The sequence below is a fragment of the Drosophila novamexicana genome, unplaced genomic scaffold (assembly GCF_003285875.2).
Source record: "Drosophila novamexicana strain 15010-1031.04,08,12 unplaced genomic scaffold, DnovRS2.1 tig00001834-arrow-arrow-pilon, whole genome shotgun sequence".
NCBI lineage: Eukaryota > Metazoa > Arthropoda > Insecta > Diptera > Drosophilidae > Drosophila > Drosophila novamexicana.
In genome coordinates, this window is record NW_020824898.1 from 164465 (window position 1) to 185321 (window position 20857).

The 20857-nt window shown below is 38.2% G+C and overlaps 1 protein-coding gene across 1 annotated transcript in view; it reads left to right on the top strand.

Annotated features, from left to right (window-relative positions):
* LOC115768550 (probable G-protein coupled receptor 158) overlaps positions 1-20857 on the top strand; it is a 43586-nt gene that overhangs the window by 19425 nt on the left and 3304 nt on the right. The window contains exons 3-10 of the mRNA XM_030713160.1: positions 17210-17449; positions 17532-17590; positions 18164-18283; positions 18840-18920; positions 18993-19341; positions 19403-19471; positions 19532-19933; positions 20501-20695. Coding sequence (XP_030569020.1) covers positions 17210-17449; positions 17532-17590; positions 18164-18283; positions 18840-18920; positions 18993-19341; positions 19403-19471; positions 19532-19933; positions 20501-20695 — 1515 coding nt within the window. The remainder of the gene's footprint in view (positions 1-17209; positions 17450-17531; positions 17591-18163; positions 18284-18839; positions 18921-18992; positions 19342-19402; positions 19472-19531; positions 19934-20500; positions 20696-20857) is intronic.

Here is a 20857-nt window from a genome sequence, read left to right on the forward strand (position 1 = left end):
AACTAGACAGTTGTAGCTAGATTCGGTAAACCCAAGCCAAAATCATCTTATTCTAGCTGCTTCTTTCCTTAGCCCATCTATAACGAAATTATTCTTACTTAATTTCGGTGCTTATAGTCCGATCTTAATGCTAATCTCAGGACTTCAATATGGTAGACCAAGGTGTATATATACTACAGTGTTAGGCTCTACCATTTATATACTTTTTTTTTGGAGCTTGGTGTGAATTATACAAGAAATGAAATATTTGTAAGCTGCTAATTTGATACAAATACCAAGCTTGGTGCATCTAGTTCTTATAATTCTCGTCTTATGGATCAAAAGCTGTGTTTTTTAAAATCGATATGCCGAAACTGGGTGGAGTTATCGAAATAATAATAGGCTTCCCTGCTGTTCGTTTTCTTTTACTGCTTCTCACTTAATAATACTAGAAAACTTGATGTATTTATATATAACAATATTTACGGATCTAAAACTGGTAGGAGCTATCTATAAAATGATAAGGTCCTTTTGTGCGCTTTTTGATCATTTTTCTCACTTAGCTTATATCGATATCTATCGATATTATAAAACGGGGAGGAGTTATCGCTCACACTTAATACTTATTACCAGACAATTTGACATATATATCGGCATCTATTGATATTTAAAAAGTGGGAGGATTTATCACCAAAGTAATAAGCTACCTCTGCTCGATTTCGAATAATTCTTCTCACCTAATAATACTAGAAATCTTGACATATTACTGATAGATCTATATTTATCGATATTTATCGATACTATGAAATTGATGAAAGTTATCAAAAAAACTAACACTCTTCCCTTCTGTTGGCTTTATAATACTGCTTCTTACGGCATATTACTCGGCAACCTGGCCTTCATATATATTTATATATGAATAGGCATCTTATATGTTGTCTTGTCGTACTTTAGAATTTTCATTCTTTTAAGCACGAACACGAGACGCGCCCAACTCTGATTTTTCTTGGCTGGCGCTTTGTCAGCTATTTTTAGCCAACTGCGCGATTCGTATAAATATTCAATGGGACAGCGTGTAAACAATGTGCCACGTTGCAGCCATTTCACTTCCTGCCTGCCACACCCACCCAAAGTGACACACATCCACATACACACACACACACACACACACACCCACACTCACGCTGAGAGTGAGCGATCGATGTGGCTTGCTGCTGCTGGCTTGACGCAATTGCCAAGCAGCTGAGAGCCATAATTAAAAGATACAATTTCAATTGCTTTGCACAAAATGGCAAGCAAATTTGTAAATTGCCATTAGGACACACTCTGTGTGTGTGCGTGTGCGATTCGCATCTATACACATGAGTGTGCGATACTTAGCCACGTAGTTCCACACTTGGAAAATGTTGTACAATATAATGAATAAAGTGGCCGCACATGGAACAACAGCTGGCAGCCGGCGGGGAAATTGCACAAAAAATAAGAAGATAAAATATACATACAAAATATATATATATACATATATATCACTGCACATAATGCCGTAGATTAAATACTCTTGCTGGGGATTTTGCAGATTTATGAGAGGATTCGGAGTATACAAGGCGCATATAGTAAGCCAAAAAATATGCCAAGTTTCTTTAAGATATGCAAGAACTGAATTTCCGCCAACTTATTCCTATAGCAGCTATAAGATATAGTGCTTCGATCCGACCCGATTTCGATACAGCAAAACAACAAATCCAAGTTGAACTTCATTGCGATTTCTTTACAGGACAGATAGTTAACATAGGCTGTTAAATAGCTAGATATTTAGGCAATGGCTATATTAACCTGGGCTTAATATTGATTCAGGTATATATTATATATGTATGTATCAGGTATATTTCTTATGCGTTACACGCTTTGTGTCCAAATAATAATACCCTCTACAGTAACCTGGCGTGGCCTGGCCCGGGCCTGTACAGGCTGGTTGCCTTTTGTTTTGCTCTGTGGCTCTGGTCAACAGCGGACGCGTTGTCCAATGCCTGTCAAGCGGCATTGTTGCTGCTTGTTCTTATTGTTATTGTTATTGTTATTGTTGCTGTTGCTGCTGTTGCTGCTCCTGTTGGCAGCGGCTGCTTTTGTTCCGCTTCAACAACAGGCGCACAAATTTATATGCCGCTGCCCATTTGTTTGCTTTTGTTTCAATAACAACCACAGCCTGGCCACAGTGAAGCAACAAACTGACTGAGTTAGCACAATGCAACGTCAAAAAATATTTAAGTAATTGCACCCCAATGATTTAGCATATGCGTTGCATTAGGCGACGCACTTTATATAGAAAAACGTTTGCCATAAATTTGAAAATTGCATCTGTATTCTTTTTTGTATATTTAGCTATTTAACATGTTTATGGAACTATGTTAAAACTAGCAGCAAGCACTCGTGAATTTTAATATGCGTTAAAACGAATTTTTTAATAATTAAAATCGGTTAATTTTATTGCATTATTAAGTAATACAATCGAATAACAGCAAACTGCGTATTGTAACAGAACTGTAAACATACGCTGTTAAGATAACAGCTGTTAAGGCCAGTTAAGTAACAAGTTATAATTAAAACAATCGAATAACAGCATACTGCCTATTCTATCAGCACTGTAAACATACGCTGTTAAGATAACAGCTGTTAAGCCCAGCCATGTAACAAGTATTCAAGTGTAACAAAAAGTGTTGCATAAGCTGCAGGCGCAAACCGGAAATGGCCACTAAACATGGCGACATGGCCGGCAGCTGGACGCATTGCATGCTTAAATGCGTTTCTTTTTTAATTTATACTTCGCCACGTGCCCCGTGCAATTTACTGCATTAAAATATGAAGTGTTAGCCGCAATTTGCGTGCTGCTTGAATAAGCAACCGTTTTGCTAAATTGCAATGCGGCGCAGACTTGAAAACACACTCAAGCAGCTCGCTCGCCCGCCAGGCAGCCAGCCAGCCAGATGTTCTGCATAATGAAAGATGTGCTCTGACTAGTGCATACTTCAAAGCTGCCCAGATGAGATTTGTAAGTGTCAACAGCAGCATCAGCAACAGCATAAAAAAACATGACAAAACGCAAAGCAAAGCAGCTGACATATTTTATTCATTAAGCACAAAGCGAATAACACGATGGCAAAACATGCAAATGACAACAACAACAACAACAACAACGACAACCAAATGCCATATGGGCATGTAAATATTTTTATGGTCATAAGTAAGAATTTTGTATAAACATACACAGAGAGAAAAAGAACGAAAAAATGAAGTTAAATGAGAGCAAAAATTAAAAGAGGCCAGAAAAAACATGCTCACGAACTGAACCTAAAGGCAAAGCATTGGTTCGCATCGTGAACAGAACTAGCGCATTAAAGAACTTTTTTTCACAAATAAACCTTTTTTACTAGTTCCAAAATGTTGTAAATATATTTTATGCTGTTATCTTTAAAGCAAAAATGTAGCTAAGCCGAAAACAAATATTAACATGAATACATATTAAAGCACAAAAGCTATGGATAGAGTGTGCTCTTTTTTTTCAGTGTACATAAGCCCATGTTTGTGTGTGTAATTACATACATATATATGCCAAATGCCGGCATATCCGAGTGCGCGACGAGATGTCGAGGCATGAGACATTAAAAAGCCAGTAAAACGCGCTTTACGGATTTCATTTCAACTGCTTGTGCGAAGGCTCTGTGTGTGTGTGTGTGTGTGGCACAACACTTGGCATAGTTGCTGGCTTTATTTACATGTGTTCTCTGTGTGTGTGTGTGTGCCTGCAAATGTATGCATGTTTTATTGCACAATCGCTTCTGTTTTGTGGTTTTTGCTATTTACAAGTGTTTCAACAATTTTTTGTTGTTGTTGTTTTGTTTCTTTGACGGCGACCGCAACACGCCCCAACGAATCTACCCCCCGAATGTGTGTGTGTATGCGTGTGTGTGTGTGTGTGTGTGTGTGTTTGTGTACAAATATGTTTGTTTCTTGTTAATAATTCATTTGGCTTTTCATCTGGCACACATAACGTATACGCAATGTGGTCGCCCCCAGCGCGTCGAGCATGGCTAATGGGAAATATTTGTTTGAAAAGCCAAAGGTGACTCACCCACACACACACACACGCACACACACATACATTTGACAGCCACTAGCCCCGCCCCTTTCCCCCACGTGCTGCGGTTACCTTTTGTTTCCAAAAGGCATAATGATGTCATCAGAGCTTGTGCGGCTCCTCGACAGCGTATCCGGCGCGTATCCTCGACGCATCTGCGCCCCGCTCCGGCCAGCCAGAAGGGGCCATAGTCACATGGCATTAGTGGCATTTTGTTGCGCTGCTTGGACATTAAATCGTATTATTTTCCACACACACAACTTTTTGCAGTTAGAGAGCCCGGGCAAAAAGCGTGCGTCATGTGAATAATTAATAGCTACAACACACGGGTCACAGCCAAGTGGCACAGAGAGATTCGAGCTGGGGTCATCTTATTTACGTATCCTTAATTTTCTTCGCGTTCACACCAATTATGTCGCCCCATCGTTTATTTGGGGTTACATTTCATATTCGGGCTCAGCTTAAGGTGTGCGCCTTCTTCTAAAGTAAATATGCTTTACATGTCTCGAGAGTCGGGTGTGCGCTCAGCTTATCGTATTACCAGCTCGGATTACAAGCTGCTTCCGTTGTGTGTGTGTGTGTGTGTGTGTGTGTGTGTGTGTGTGTGTGTGTGTGTGTGTATACTCGTTGGATTGGTCACTTTTTATATTCTTCTTTAAAACCTATTCGTGATCGTTTCACTGACATGTTGCATGTTAAAGTAACTGTTTCAAGTCTTTCGTTTTTCTTCTTTGAATTCGTATTCGTAACGCTTTTACTAGATTATTATCCTATTTAGACATAGGTCATAATTTCCCACCCTCATAACTCGGTCAAATCTCATCCGATTTTCATAAGGTTTGGCTTTTTGTTCATGGTTTTGCCTCGTTATCAATTCTGCATCAAAATCTGGCAACATAATTTTTGGTCGAAATTCATGTGGAAATGGTACCCCAAAATATCCTATATAGACATGGGTGAAAATTTCCCACCCCCATAACTCAGGCAAATCTCATCCGATTTCGGTAAGGTTTGTCTCTTTCATCATGGTTTGGGCTCCAGATCAATTTGACATCTAAGTCTGGCAACATTATTTAGTTTTTAGTTTTTCTCGGATATGCTCTATACCTATTTTCAAAGGTTTACATAAAAACTTAAAGAATAGTCTATATTGGCTTTCAAGCTTATTTTTAAAAATATTTGAGAGTATTTATTTTATACGTATCACGGGAAAAGCCGGGGTACACCCGCTAGTATAAATATATATATTTATAATAACGTACTTACCTGTAAATATACACGAACGATTTTTATCATCATCTATTAGTAGCCGGAAGACGATCTTTTATATGAACACATCCCTGAAAGAAAATAAAAGCAGAGATGTTTATTAACTTGAATAAGTGAGAATCGCATAGTAGAGCAATATTTAGACAACAAAACAAACATGCATTCATACGATTGTAGTAATTGTATATTATTTAAAATAATTCTAAACATTGTTATGTTTTCAATACGTACCAATTTTTTCAACGGCCACATTTATAATTGATGTCTCCGCCTCCTCTAATGTGGCCGTCCCTTTCATAGTTAAAGCAGCCGCCACCTCCTTCATAGTTGAGGCAGCCTCCTGTGTAGTTGAAGTTGAAGCCGTCTCCTCTTATGATTAACCCGTCGCCTCCTCGCTAGTTAAAGCCGCCTCCTCCAATATTAATGAAGCCGCCTCCTCCTTTGCTCAAGCTGCCGCCTCCTCCTATATGAAGGCCGCTGCCTCCTGCACTTGAAGTGAAGCCTTATTTACTTGAGGCTTACTTGAATTTATGAGAATCGCGTAGAAGGGCATTAGTAAAGAATACGTAAATGCACACACATAAATACATACATACACACATACATGCATACATACTTACATACATACATACATACATACATACATACATACATACATACATACATACATACATACATACATACATACATACATACATACATACATACATACATGCATACAAACATACATACATACATACATACATACATACATACATACATACATACATACATACATACATACATACATACATACATACATACATACATACATACATACATACATACATACATACATGCATACATACATACATACATGCCTACATACATACATGCCTACATACATACATGCCTACATACATACATGCCTACATACATACATGCCTACATACATACATGCCTACATACATACATGCCTACATACATACATGCCTACATACCTAGATACGCCTCCTGCTCCTCCGCCCTGCTCCTCCAGTTCCCAGCGTTGAAGCCGCCTGTGCCTAATTCATAGGTGAAGCCTGCAGGCCCTACTTAAATTTTTGAGAATCGAGGAGGAGGGCAGCTTTAATAAATACGTTTTCTTATCTTAAATTTCAGCGCAATAAGACAAATTGGTCTGCTGTTGGTTGAGAAGACAACTTACATGCATACATACATACATATATATGCACATGCACACACGCACACACGCACACACACACACACACATACATACATACACACTTACATACATGCAAGGCCCCATACCTCGGTCAAATTTCATCCAATTTTCACGAGGTTTGGCTTTTTGTTTATGGCTTGGCCTCTTAATCAACTTGGCACCAAAATCTGGCAACATACACTTAGGTCGAAACTCATGTGGTACCCCCAAATATCCCATATAGACATGGTTCAAAATTTCCCAACCCCATATCCTATATAGACGCAGTCAAAACTTCCCAACCCCATAACTTGGTCAAATCTCAACCGATTTTCATAAGGTTTGACTTTTTGTTCGTGGTTTTGCCTCTAAATCAATTCTGCATCAAAATCTGGCAACATAATTTTTGGTCATAATTTATGTCAAAATGGTACCCTCAAATATCCTATGTAGACATGGGTCAAAATTTCCCAACCCCGTAACTTGGTAAAATCTTAACCGATTTTCATAAGGTTTAACTTTTTGTTCATGGTTTTGCCTCTAAATCAACTTGGCATCAAAATCTGGCAACATAATTTTTGGTCGAAATTCATGTGGAAATGGTACCCCAAAATATCCTATATAGACATGGGTCAAAATTTCCCAACCCCATAACTTGGTCAAATCTTAACCGATTTTTATAAGGTTTGACTTTTTGTTAATGGTTTTGCCTCGTTATCAATTCTGCATCAAAATCTGGCAACATAATTTTTGGTCGAAATTCATGTGGAAATGGTACCCCAAAATATCCTATATAGACATGGGTGAAAATTTCCCACCCCCATAACTCAGGCAAATCTCATCCGATTTCGGTAAGGTTTGTCTCTTTCATCATGGTTTGGGCTCCAGATCAATTTGGCATCTAAGTCTGGCAACATTATTTAGTTTTTAGTTTTTCTCGGATATGCTCTATACCTATTTTCAAAGGTTTACATAAGAACTTAAAGAATAGTCTATATTGGCTTTCAAGCTTATTTTTAAAAATATTTGAGAGTATTTATTTTATACGTATCACGGGAAAAGCCGGGGTACACCCGCTAGTATAAATATATATATTTATAATAACGTACTTACCTGTAAATATACACGAACGATTTTTATCATCATCTATTAGTAGCCGGAAGACGATCTTTTATATGAACACATCCCTGAAAGAAAATAAAAGCAGAGATGCTTATTAACTTGAATAAGTGAGAATCGCATAGTAGATTGATAGAACATTGTTATGTTTTTAATACGTACCAGTTTTTTCAACGGCCACATTTATAATTGATGTCTCCGCCTCCTCTAATGTGGCCGTCCCTTTCATAGTTAAAGCAGCCGCCACCTCCTTCATAGTTGAGGCAGCCTCCTGTGTAGTTGAAGTTGAAGCCGTCTCCTCTTATGATTAAGCCGTCGCCTCCTCGCTAGTTAAAGCCGCCTCCTCCTTTGCTCAAGCTGCCGCCTCCTCCTTTGCTCAAGCTGCCGCCTCCTCCTATATGAAGGCCGCTGCCTCCTGCACTTGAAGTGAAGCCTTATTTACTTGAGGCTTACTTGAATTTATGAGAATCGCGTAGAAGGGCATTAGTAAAGAATACGTAAATGCACACACATAAATACATACATACACACATACATGCATACATACTTACATACATACATACATACATACATACATACATACATACATACATACATACATACATACATACATACATACATACATACATACATACATACATACATACATACATACACACATACATACATACATACATACATACATACATACATACATACATACATACATACATACATACATACATACATACATACATGCATACATACATACATACATGCCTACATACATACATGCCTACATTCATACATGCCTCCATACATACATGCCTACATACATACATGCCTACATACATACATGCCTACATACATACATGCCTACATACATACATGCCTACATACATACATGCCTACATACCTAGATACGCCTCCTGCTCCTCCGCCCTGCTCCTCCAGTTCCCAGCGTTGAAGCCGCCTGTGCCTAATTCATAGGTGAAGCCTGCAGGCCCTACTTAAATTTTTGAGAATCGAGGAGGAGGGCAGCTTTAATAAATACGTTTTCTTATCTTAAATTTCAGCGCAATAAGACAAATTGGTCTGCTGTTGGTTGAGAAGACAACTTACATGCATACATACATACATATATATGCACATGCACACACGCACACACGCACACACACACACACACACACACACACACATACATACACACTTACATACATGCAAGGCCCCATACCTCGGTCAAATTTCATCCAATTTTCACGAGGTTTGGCTTTTTGTTTATGGCTTGGCCTCTTAATCAACTTGGCACCAAAATCTGGCAACATACACTTAGGTCGAAACTCATGTGGTACCCCCAAATATCCCATATAGACATGGGTCAAAATTTCCCAACCCCATATCCTATATAGACGCAGTCAAAACTTCCCAACCCCATAACTTGGTCAAATCTCAACCGATTTTCATAAGATTTGACTTTTTGTTAATGGTTTGGCCTCGTTATCAGTTCTGCATCAAAATCTGGCAACATAATTTTTGGTCGAAATTCATGTGTAATTGGTACCCTCAAATATCCTATATAGACGCAGTCAAAACTTCCCAACCCCATAACTTGGTCAAATCTTAACCGATTTTCCTAAGGTTTGACTTTTTGTTAATGGTTTTGCCTCTAAATCAATTCTACATCAAAATCTGGCAACATAATTTTTGGTCAAAATTCATGTCAAAATGATACCCTCAAATATCCTATATAGACGCAGTCAAAACTTCCCAACCCCATAACTTGGTCAAATCTCAACCGATTTTCATAAGGTTTGACTTTTTGTTCGTGGTTTTGCCTCTAAATCAATTCTGCATCAAAATCTGGCAACATAATTTTTGGTCATAATTTATGTCAAAATGGTACCCTCAAATATCCTATGTAGACATGGGTCAAAATTTCCCAACCCCATAACTTGGTCAAATCTTAACCGATTTTCATAAGGTTTGACTTTTTGTTCATGGTTTTGCCTCTAAATCAACTTGGCATCAAAATCTGGCAACATCATTTTTGGTCAAAATTCATGTCAAAATGGTACCCTCAAATATCCTATATAGACGCAGTCAAAACTTCCCAACCCCATAACTTGGTCAAATCTTAACCGATTTTCATAAGGTTTGACTTTTTGTTCGTGGTTTTGCCTCTAATGTTATGTTTTCAATACGTACCAATTTTTTCAACGGCCACATTTATAATTGATGTCTCCGCCTCCTCTAATGTGGCCGTCCCTTTCATAGTTAAAGCAGCCGCCACCTCCTTCATAGTTGAGGCAGCCTCCTGTGTAGTTGAAGTTGAAGCCGTCTCCTCTTATGATTAAGCCGTCGCCTCCTCGCTAGTTAAAGCCGCCTCCTCCAATATTAATGAAGCCGCCTCCTCCTTTGCTCAAGCTGCCGCCTCCTCCTATATGAAGGCCGCTGCCTCCTGCACTTGAAGTGAAGCCTTATTTACTTGAGGCTTACTTGAATTTATGAGAATCGCGTAGAAGGGCATTAGTAAAGAATACGTAAATGCACACACATAAATACATACATACACACATACATGCATACATACTTACATACATACATACATACATACATACATACATACATACATACATACATACATACATACATACATACATACATACATACATACATACATACATACACACATACATACATACATACATACATACATACATACATACATACATACATACATACATACATACATACATACATACATGCATACATACATACATACATGCCTACATACATACATGCCTACATTCATACATGCCTCCATACATACATGCCTACATACATACATGCCTACATACATACATGCCTACATACATACATGCCTACATACATACATGCCTACATACCTAGATACGCCTCCTGCTCCTCCGCCCTGCTCCTCCAGTTCCCAGCGTTGAAGCCGCCTGTGCCTAATTCATAGGTGAAGCCTGCAGGCCCTACTTAAATTTTTGAGAATCGAGGAGGAGGGCAGCTTTAATAAATACGTTTTCTTATCTTAAATTTCAGCGCAATAAGACAAATTGGTCTGCTGTTGGTTGAGAAGACAACTTACATGCATACATACATACATATATATGCACATGCACACACGCACACACGCACACACACACACACACACACACACACATACATACACACTTACATACATGCAAGGCCCCATACCTCGGTCAAATTTCATCCAATTTTCACGAGGTTTGGCTTTTTGTTTATGGCTTGGCCTCTTAATCAACTTGACACCAAAATCTGGCAACATACACTTAGGTCGAAACTCATGTGGTACCCCCAAATATCCCATATAGACATGGGTCAAAATTTCCCAACCCCATATCCTATATAGACGCAGTCAAAACTTCCCAACCCCATAACTTGGTCAAATCTCAACCGATTTTCATAAGATTTGACTTTTTGTTAATGGTTTGGCCTCGTTATCAGTTCTGCATCAAAATCTGGCAACATAATTTTTGGTCGAAATTCATGTGTAATTGGTACCCTCAAATATCCTATATAGACGCAGTCAAAACTTCCCAACCCCATAACTTGGTCAAATCTTAACCGATTTTCCTAAGGTTTGACTTTTTGTTAATGGTTTTGCCTCTAAATCAATTCTACATCAAAATCTGGCAACATAATTTTTGGTCAAAATTCATGTCAAAATGATACCCTCAAATATCCTATATAGACGCAGTCAAAACTTCCCAACCCCATAACTTGGTCAAATCTCAACCGATTTTCATAAGGTTTGACTTTTTGTTCGTGGTTTTGCCTCTAAATCAATTCTGCATCAAAATCTGGCAACATAATTTTTGGTCATAATTTATGTCAAAATGGTACCCTCAAATATCCTATGTAGACATGGGTCAAAATTTCCCAACCCCATAACTTGGTCAAATCTTAACCGATTTTCATAAGGTTTGACTTTTTGTTCGTGGTTTTGCCTCTAAATCAATTCTGCATCAAAATCTGGCTACATCATTTTTGGTCAAAATTCATGTCAAAATGGTACCCTCAAATATCCTATATAGACATGGGTCAAAACTTCCCAACCCCATAACTTGGTCAAATCTTAACCGATTTTCATAAGGTTTGACTTTTTGTTCATGGTTTTGCCTCTAAATCAACTTGGCATCAAAATCTGGCAACATAATTTTTGGTCGAAATTCATGTCAAAATGGTACCCTCAAATATCCTATGTAGACATGGGTCAAAATTTCCCAACCCCATAACTTGGTCAAATCTTAACCGATTTTCATAAGGTTTAACTTTTTGTTCATGGTTTTGCCTCTAAATCAACTTGGCATCAAAATCTGGCAACATAATTTTTGGTCGAAATTCATGTGGAAATGGTACCCCAAAATATCCTATATAGACGCAGTCAAAACTTCCCAACCCCATAACTTGGTCAAATCTCAACCGATTTTCATAAGGTTTGACTTTTTGTTCGTGGTTTTGCCTCTAAATCAATTCTGCATCAAAATCTGGCAACATAATTTTTGGTCATAATTTATGTCAAAATGGTACCCTCAAATATCCTATGTAGACATGGGTCAAAATTTCCCAACCCCATAACTTGGTCAAATCTTAACCGATTTTCATAAGGTTTGACTTTTTGTTCATGGTTTTGCCTCTAAATCAACTTGGCATCAAAATCTGGCAACATACACTTAGGTCGAAACTCATGTGGTACCCCCAAATATCCCATATAGACATGGGTCAAAATTTCCCAACCCCATATCCTATATAGACGCAGTCAAAACTTCCCAACCCCATAACTTGGTCAAATCTCAACCGATTTTCATAAGGTTTGACTTTTTGTTCGTGGTTTTGCCTCTAAATCAATTCTGCATCAAAATCTGGCAACATAATTTTTGGTCATAATTTATGTCAAAATGGTACCCTCAAATATCCTATGTAGACATGGGTCAAAATTTCCCAACCCCATAACTTGGTCAAATCTTAACCGATTTTCATAAGGTTTGACTTTTTGTTCGTGGTTTTGCCTCTAAATCAATTCTGCATCAAAATCTGGCTACATCATTTTTGGTCAAAATTCATGTCAAAATGGTACCCTCAAATATCCTATATAGACATGGGTCAAAACTTCCCAACCCCATAACTTGGTCAAATCTTAACCGATTTTCATAAGGTTTGACTTTTTGTTCATGGTTTTGCCTCTAAATCAACTTGGCATCAAAATCTGGCAACATAATTTTTGGTCGAAATTCATGTCAAAATGGTACCCTCAAATATCCTATGTAGACATGGGTCAAAATTTCCCAACCCCATAACTTGGTCAAATCTTAACCGATTTTCATAAGGTTTAACTTTTTGTTCATGGTTTTGCCTCTAAATCAACTTGGCATCAAAATCTGGCAACATAATTTTTGGTCGAAATTCATGTGGAAATGGTACCCCAAAATATCCTATATAGACGCAGTCAAAACTTCCCAACCCCATAACTTGGTCAAATCTCAACCGATTTTCATAAGGTTTGACTTTTTGTTCGTGGTTTTGCCTCTAAATCAATTCTGCATCAAAATCTGGCAACATAATTTTTGGTCATAATTTATGTCAAAATGGTACCCTCAAATATCCTATGTAGACATGGGTCAAAATTTCCCAACCCCATAACTTGGTCAAATCTTAACCGATTTTCATAAGGTTTGACTTTTTGTTCATGGTTTTGCCTCTAAATCAACTTGGCATCAAAATCTGGCAACATCATTTTTGGTCGAAATTCATGTGGAAATGGTACCCCAAAATATCCTATATAGACATGGGTCAAAACTTCCCAACCCCATAACTTGGTCAAATCTCAACCGATTTTCATAAGGTTTGACTTTTTGTTAATGGTTTGGCCTCGTTATCAATTCTGCATCAAAATCTGGCAACATAATTTTTGGTCAAAATTCATGTCAAAATGGTACCCTCAATTATCCTATATAGACGCAGTCAAAACTTCCCAACCCCATAACTTGGTCAAATCTCAACCGATTTTCAAAAGGTTTGACTTTTTGTTCGTGGTTTTGCCTCTAAATCAATTCTGCATCAAAATCTGGCAACATCATTTTTGGTAAAAATTCATGTCAAAATGGTACCCTCAAATATCCTATATAGACATGGGTCAAAATTTCCCAACCCCATAACTTGGTCAAATCTTAACCGATTTTCATAAGGTTTGACTTTTTGTTCATGGTTTTGCCTCTAAATAAACTTGGCATCAAAATCTGGCAACATAATTTTTGGTCAAAATTCATGTCAAAATGGTACCCTCAAATATCCTATATAGACGCAGTCAAAACTTCCCAACCCCATAACTTGGTCAAATCTCAACCGATTTTCAAAAGGTTTGACTTTTTGTTCGTGGTTTTGCCTCTAAATCAATTCTGCATCAAAATCTGGCAACATAATTTTTGGTCATAATTTATGTCAAAATGGTACCCTCAAATATCCTATGTAGACATGGGTCAAAATTTCCCAACCCCATAACTTAGTCAAATCTTAACCGATTTTCATAAGGTTTGACTTTTTGTTCATGGTTTTGCCTCTAAATCAACTTGGCATCAAAATCTGGCAACATAATTTTTGGTCGAAATTCATGTGTAAATGGTACCCCAAAATATCCTATATAGACGCAGTCAAAACTTCCCAACCCCATAACTTGGTCAAATCTTAACCGATTTTCATAAGGTTTAACTTTTTGTTCATGGTTTTGCCTCTAAATCAATTCTGCATCAAAATCTGGCAACATAATTTTTCGTCGAAATTCATGTGTAAGTGGTACCCTCAAATATCCTATATAGACCCAGTCAAAACTTCCCAACCCCATAACTTTGTCAAATCTTAACCGATTTTCCTAAGGTTTGACTTTTGGTTCATGGTTTTGCCTCTAAATCAACTTGGCATCAAAATCTGGCAACATAATTTTTGGTCGAAATTCATGTGGAAATGGTACCCCAAAATATCCTATATACACATGGGTCAAAATTTCCCAACCCCATAACTTGGTCAAATCTTAACCGATTTTCATAAGGTTTAACTTTTTGTTCATGGTTTTGCCTCTAAATCAATTCTGCATCAAAATCTGGCAACATAATTTTTCGTCGAAATTCATGTGTAAGTGGTACCCTCAAATATCCTATATAGACGCAGTCAAAACTTCCCAACCCCATAACTTGGTCAAATCTTAACCGATTTTCATAAGGTTTAACTTTTTGTTCATGGTTTTGCCTCTAAATCAATTCTGCATCAAAATCTGGCAACATAATTTTTCGTCGAAATTCATGTGTAAGTGGTACCCTCAAATATCCTATATAGACGCAGTCAAAACTTCCCAACCCCATAACTTGGTCAAATCTTAACCGATTTTCCTAAGGTTTGACTTTTGGTTCATGGTTTTGCCTCTAAATCAACTTGGCATCAAAATCTGGCAACATAATTTTTGGTCGAAATTCATGTGGAAATGGTACCCCAAAATATCCTATATAGACATGGGTCAAAATTTCCCAACCCCATAACTTGGTCAAATCTTAACCGATTTTCATAAGGTTTAACTTTTTGTTCATGGTTTTGCCTCTAAATCAATTCTGCATCAAAATCTGGCAACATAATTTTTCGTCGAAATTCATGTGTAAGTGGTACCCTCAAATATCCTATATAGACGCAGTCAAAACTTCCCAACCCCATAACTTGGTCAAATCTCATCCGATTTTCATAAGGTTTGACTTTTTGTTCATGGTTTTGCCTCTAAATCAACTTGGCATCAAAATCTGGCAACATAATTATTGGTCGAAATTCATGTGGAAATGGTACCCCAAAATATCCTATATAGACATGGGTGAACATTTCCCACCCTCATAACTCGGTCAAATCTCATCCGATTTTCATAAGGTTTGGCTTTTTGTTCATGGTTTTGCCTCGTTATCAATTCTGCATCAAAATCTGGCAACATAATTTTTGGTCGAAATTCATGTGGAAATGGTACCCCAAAATATCCTATATAGACATGGGTGAAAATTTCCCACCCCCATAACTCAGGCAAATCTCATCCGATTTCGGTAAGGTTTGTCTCTTTCATCATGGTTTGGGCTCCAGATCAATTTGGCATCTAAGTCTGGCAACATTATTTAGTTTTTAGTTTTTCTCGGATATGCTCTATACCTATTTTCAAAGGTTTACATAAGAACTTAAAGAATAGTCTATATTGGCTTTCAAGCTTATTTTTAAAAATATTTGAGAGTATTTATTTTATACGTATCACGGGAAAAGCCGGGGTACACCCGCTAGTATAAATATATATATTTATAATAACGTACTTACCTGCAAATATACACGAACGATTTTTATCATCATCTATTAGTAGGCGGGAGACGATCTTTTATATGAACACATCCCTGAAAGAAAATAAAAGCAGAGATGCTTATTAACTTGAATAAGTGAGAATCGCATAGTAGATTGATAGAACATTGTTATGTTTTTAATACGTACCAGTTTTTTCAACGGCCACATTTATAATTGATGTCTCCGCCTCCTCTAATGTGGCCGTCCCTTTCATAGTTAAAGCAGCCGCCACCTCCTTCATAGTTGAGGCAGCCTCCTGTGTAGTTGAAGTTGAAGCCGTCTCCTCTTATGATTAAGCCGTCGCCTCCTCGCTAGTTAAAGCCGCCTCCTCCAATATTATTGAAGCCGCCTCCTCCTTTGCTCAAGCTGCCGCCTCCTCCTATATGAAGGCCACCGCCTCCTGCTTGAAGTGAAGCCTTACTTACTTGAGGCTTACTTGAATTTATGAGAATCGCGTAGAAGGGCATTAGTAAAGAATACGTAAATGCACACACATAAATACATACATACACACATACATACATACATACATACATACATATATACATACACATACATACATACATACATACATACACACACACACACACACACACACACACACACACACACACACACACACACACACACACACACACACACACACACACACACACACACACACACACACACACACACACACACACACACACACACACACACACACACACACGCACACACACACACACACACACACACACACACACACACGCGCACACACACACACACATACTCACTCACACACACACACACACACACATGCATACATACATACATACATGCATACAAGCATACAGGTATACATGCAAACATGCAAACATGCAAACATGCATACATGCATACATACAAACATGCATACACACATACATATACATACACCTTGTGGTGAGAATTAAGCCGAAAAATTAACTTTCCTTATATAACACTTTGACCCACATTTATCCACCAAGAGAGGTGGATTTTGCGAAAAGTGTGAAAGATCCTTAAGCAATTTTAGGATTTCCCTAAAATTATTTTTTTCTTAATAAATATTAGCTTTCCTTAAATATTGCCTAGCTTTGAATTCAAATCAAACTAATCTATTTACATTTTGTGTTTGTTTGAATTTACAGTATTACGACTTCACCGAGATTGCCGAGGTGGCTGCACGCGAATTCACTGAATTCCTATCGAATAAATTTCCAAATGCCAACACGCCGATTGCCATAGATGAGCCGACCCGCGAGGAGGTGAGCCGGCGGGCCAATGGCATTGCCAGCAATGCCCTCAACGAGGATGACAATCTGTTGGCCTTTGCCATCGCGGCGCCCAGCATACACACAGTTGTTGTCAAATTCAGGGACAATGTGACGGTCAGTTCCGGACTACGACAATAAACAAATAACATTTTAGCTTATGGACTTTAAATGGTTATTCGTATTATTTACTTTTCAGATACCACCGAATCAGGTGCACAACAAGGCTTACTTGGGTTCCTATTGGCGGGAATTGGGGTGAGTTTCAGATACAAGAATTGAGTCCAAGCATTTGTTTTTCATATTTTAAAACTAATTAAAATATATATGTTAAGATTTTGTTATAATAAATTATTAATTTTACAAGTTTCAACTTATTATTTGTTAATAAAGGAACAATATTAAAACCCTTTTTTTCCACTTTTCGTTTTGTCTAAAAAAATCTTGTTTGATTTCCGAAAAAAAATCTTAAAACAAGTTGCAATTTGAAAGTATGAAATTGAAATAATTTTTCGTGAGCTTATTTAAGATTTGAATGTTAAAATAAGTTTCAAATTACTTAAAATAACAATTAGTCTGATTAAAATATTATATTGTTTTGCTTTGCCACTGGATCATATTTCTATTTCATTGAAGCTTAATTTAAGTCTCCAGAGAATCTTTAAACAAGTTTCAACTAACATAGAATACTCATTATTTTGATTAAAAGACCTAAATGTTTGATTTCCCAGTGGATCGTATCGTATATGATATTATTAAATAGCTATAGCTTGTGTTTGCGTGCAGCTGACAGTTCGCTAATTGATTTGATCGTATCGAAAATGCTTATAGGGCCGCCTGGAACAGCAGCGATGGCACCAAGGAGTGGGGCGCGCCCTTTCGTGACTGCAACCTTTTGACGGGGCGCTGGCTGTGGCCATTTCGCATATCATTCACCGAGCACCGAATCAAGTGAGTTATTACTAAAGTTAAATATCTATTTAATTAATTGCACTTACTCACTGACTGTTTGATTGACTGGGAGCTGTTTTTTCTTGTGATATGAATCCACGAATAGACGGGATTTTGGTAACTTTCACTTACAAGCGTGGAAAATTGGTGGAATGGTGATTGATACAAATTGTTCGCTTAAATCATTTCCATAGATCGCTGTGAGAATTTATGACTGAAATTTCCACAGCAGCTCTTTCTTGTGATATGAATTCACGCTTGGATGTGGTTTTATAAAATTCCACCTGCAAGCGTGGAAAATTAGTGGAAAGGCGATTGATAAAAGTTGTGCCACTTAACTCATTTCTGAAGATCTCTGTGAGAATTTATAGCAGGCATGTTTTATCGAATTTACTTCCACGGTCGGAAAATGGGTGGAAAACTGCTGAACTTGATTTTTTTCCCTTGATGTACTTTAAATATTTTAAAGATCTATAGAAGATTTATAGATGGAATACCTTAGGCTAATAAATATAAAAAATATTATAAAAACCTATTTCAAATTCAATCTTCACAGAATTGTTGCCGCTGCATTTATAGCCGCCGATGAGGATGTGTGCAACGACGGCCTGGAGGAGGTCTTCGGACGGCGTCACGGGTAAAATACGCTAAAAAAAAAACGAATTATGTAAAGAAATAAAGATTAACTGGGCTTTCATGCATGTTGCAGCTGCGATCGGAACACCACATTTTGCCTGCTGACCGAAACGAAGCCGCCGGCCACACGTGATGTGTACACGTGTTTGTGCCGCGAATCCTATTACCTGCCCAATGGGACGCTGCAGGGTTTTCCCGGTGATCTGGTGGAGCTATCCGAGGGCTATGACAATTACTCGTGTCTGCCCTGTCCGGGTGGCTGCAGCAATTGCGACATGCACGGCGTATGCCTCAACTTTCAGGAGGAGGATGCGCTCAACATAGATGCCTGCCTGCGTCTCCTGGTGGCCATTGTCCTGGCCGCCTGCATTCTGTGCTGTGTGGTGCTCAGCGTGATCGTGTTCCGGCAGCGCAAGTGCAAGGTGGGTCAGAAAATTAGCTAAAAATAACATTGATTATATCTCTGTTCAATTACTATTTTAGGCCATTGCCTCGGGCATGTGGACCGTGCTGGAGACTATTCTGCTGGGCATTGTTTTACTTTATGCATCGGTGCGTCAATTTGCAGCCCAGGATTTGCCTGCTTATTTGTAATGCCATGCCTCATTTTAGGTTGCCGTCCATTTCTTTCCCGCCTCCACGGAGCGCTGCCTGCTGGAGCCCTGGCTGCGCGAAATTGGCTTTATTACGTGCTATGGTGCGATCATATTGAAGCTATATCGGCATCTGGTGGACTTTCGCACCAGGAAGGCGCATCGCTGGGTGCTGCGCGATGTCGATCTGCTCAAGTATCTGGGCACCATGGTGTTTGCCGTTGTCTGTTATATGTCCGCATTTACGGCCTCGTCGCTGGACCTGCTCGAGAGCGCCCAGCTGGAGAGTCTGCGTGAGGCCAGCACCAACACTTGCCATCCCCTCAAATGGGAGCTGGTGACGCAGACCAGCGAGATGCTCATTCTCTGCTTTGGCCTACATCTGGCCATTGCCAGTCGCAATGCCAATACACAGTTTCGGGTGAGCAGGCGTCTATAATATGAACTGTCTTTCGATAAGTGCCTCTTTTTATCGCAAATCGATAAATATCGATAGATATTAGTTGGCAGTTTTCTTAGTTTATCTTAAGGTTTGACAATGTTTTATAATTCACAGAATGTTTTGTATCTAGCAGAACATATTGTTTGATTTTATTTAAAAATATTTCCATATTTCTTAGAAATCGATAAGTATCGATTAGCAGAATAGCTAGAGATAGCTAGATTTTATCTCGGATTCTCTTAAAGTGTTTCACTTTTTCTAACCCCAGAAAAAAATAAATGGATTCTACAGATTCTCTAACATGATTTTAGCTATTTGTATACCCTAGAAAAGTAAAAGTGATTCTCTAGATTCTTTGATCCTTTGATTTCCTGTGTCTTTTAAAGGACCTACCCTAAAAGTTTTATATCGATCGGACTATAAACATCAAAGATATTTAGGAATGGATATTCTAATAGGTTTCTAGGTTCTAGGTTTCTTTACTTACAGATTTATATATTTTATCTAAGAATTTTCTTTAAAATTTTTACCTCTCACCATTTGCAGGAGCGTCAATTTCTGGTGACAACGTTGACGCTGGAATTTTTGGTGTCATCCAGTTTCTATTTTCTGCGCTTCGTCTATTTGCCGGAAATGAGTCCCAGCGCCATTTTGTTGGCGCTATTTGTGCGCTCGCAGCTGACAAATAGCTTCGCCTTGGGTTTGATATTTGTGCCAAAATTGTGGTATCAACACAAGCAGGTAACCAACAATTGTTCATGTTTACTGTCGGCGCTTGAGTTTTTCCAATGATTTTCCTATGATTTTCCATTAACATTTGGTTTAACATTAACAGATTGATTTATTGCTAACAAAACAAAAAAAAAAAAGATAAGAAAAATATAAAACAAGTGCGTCCAAAGT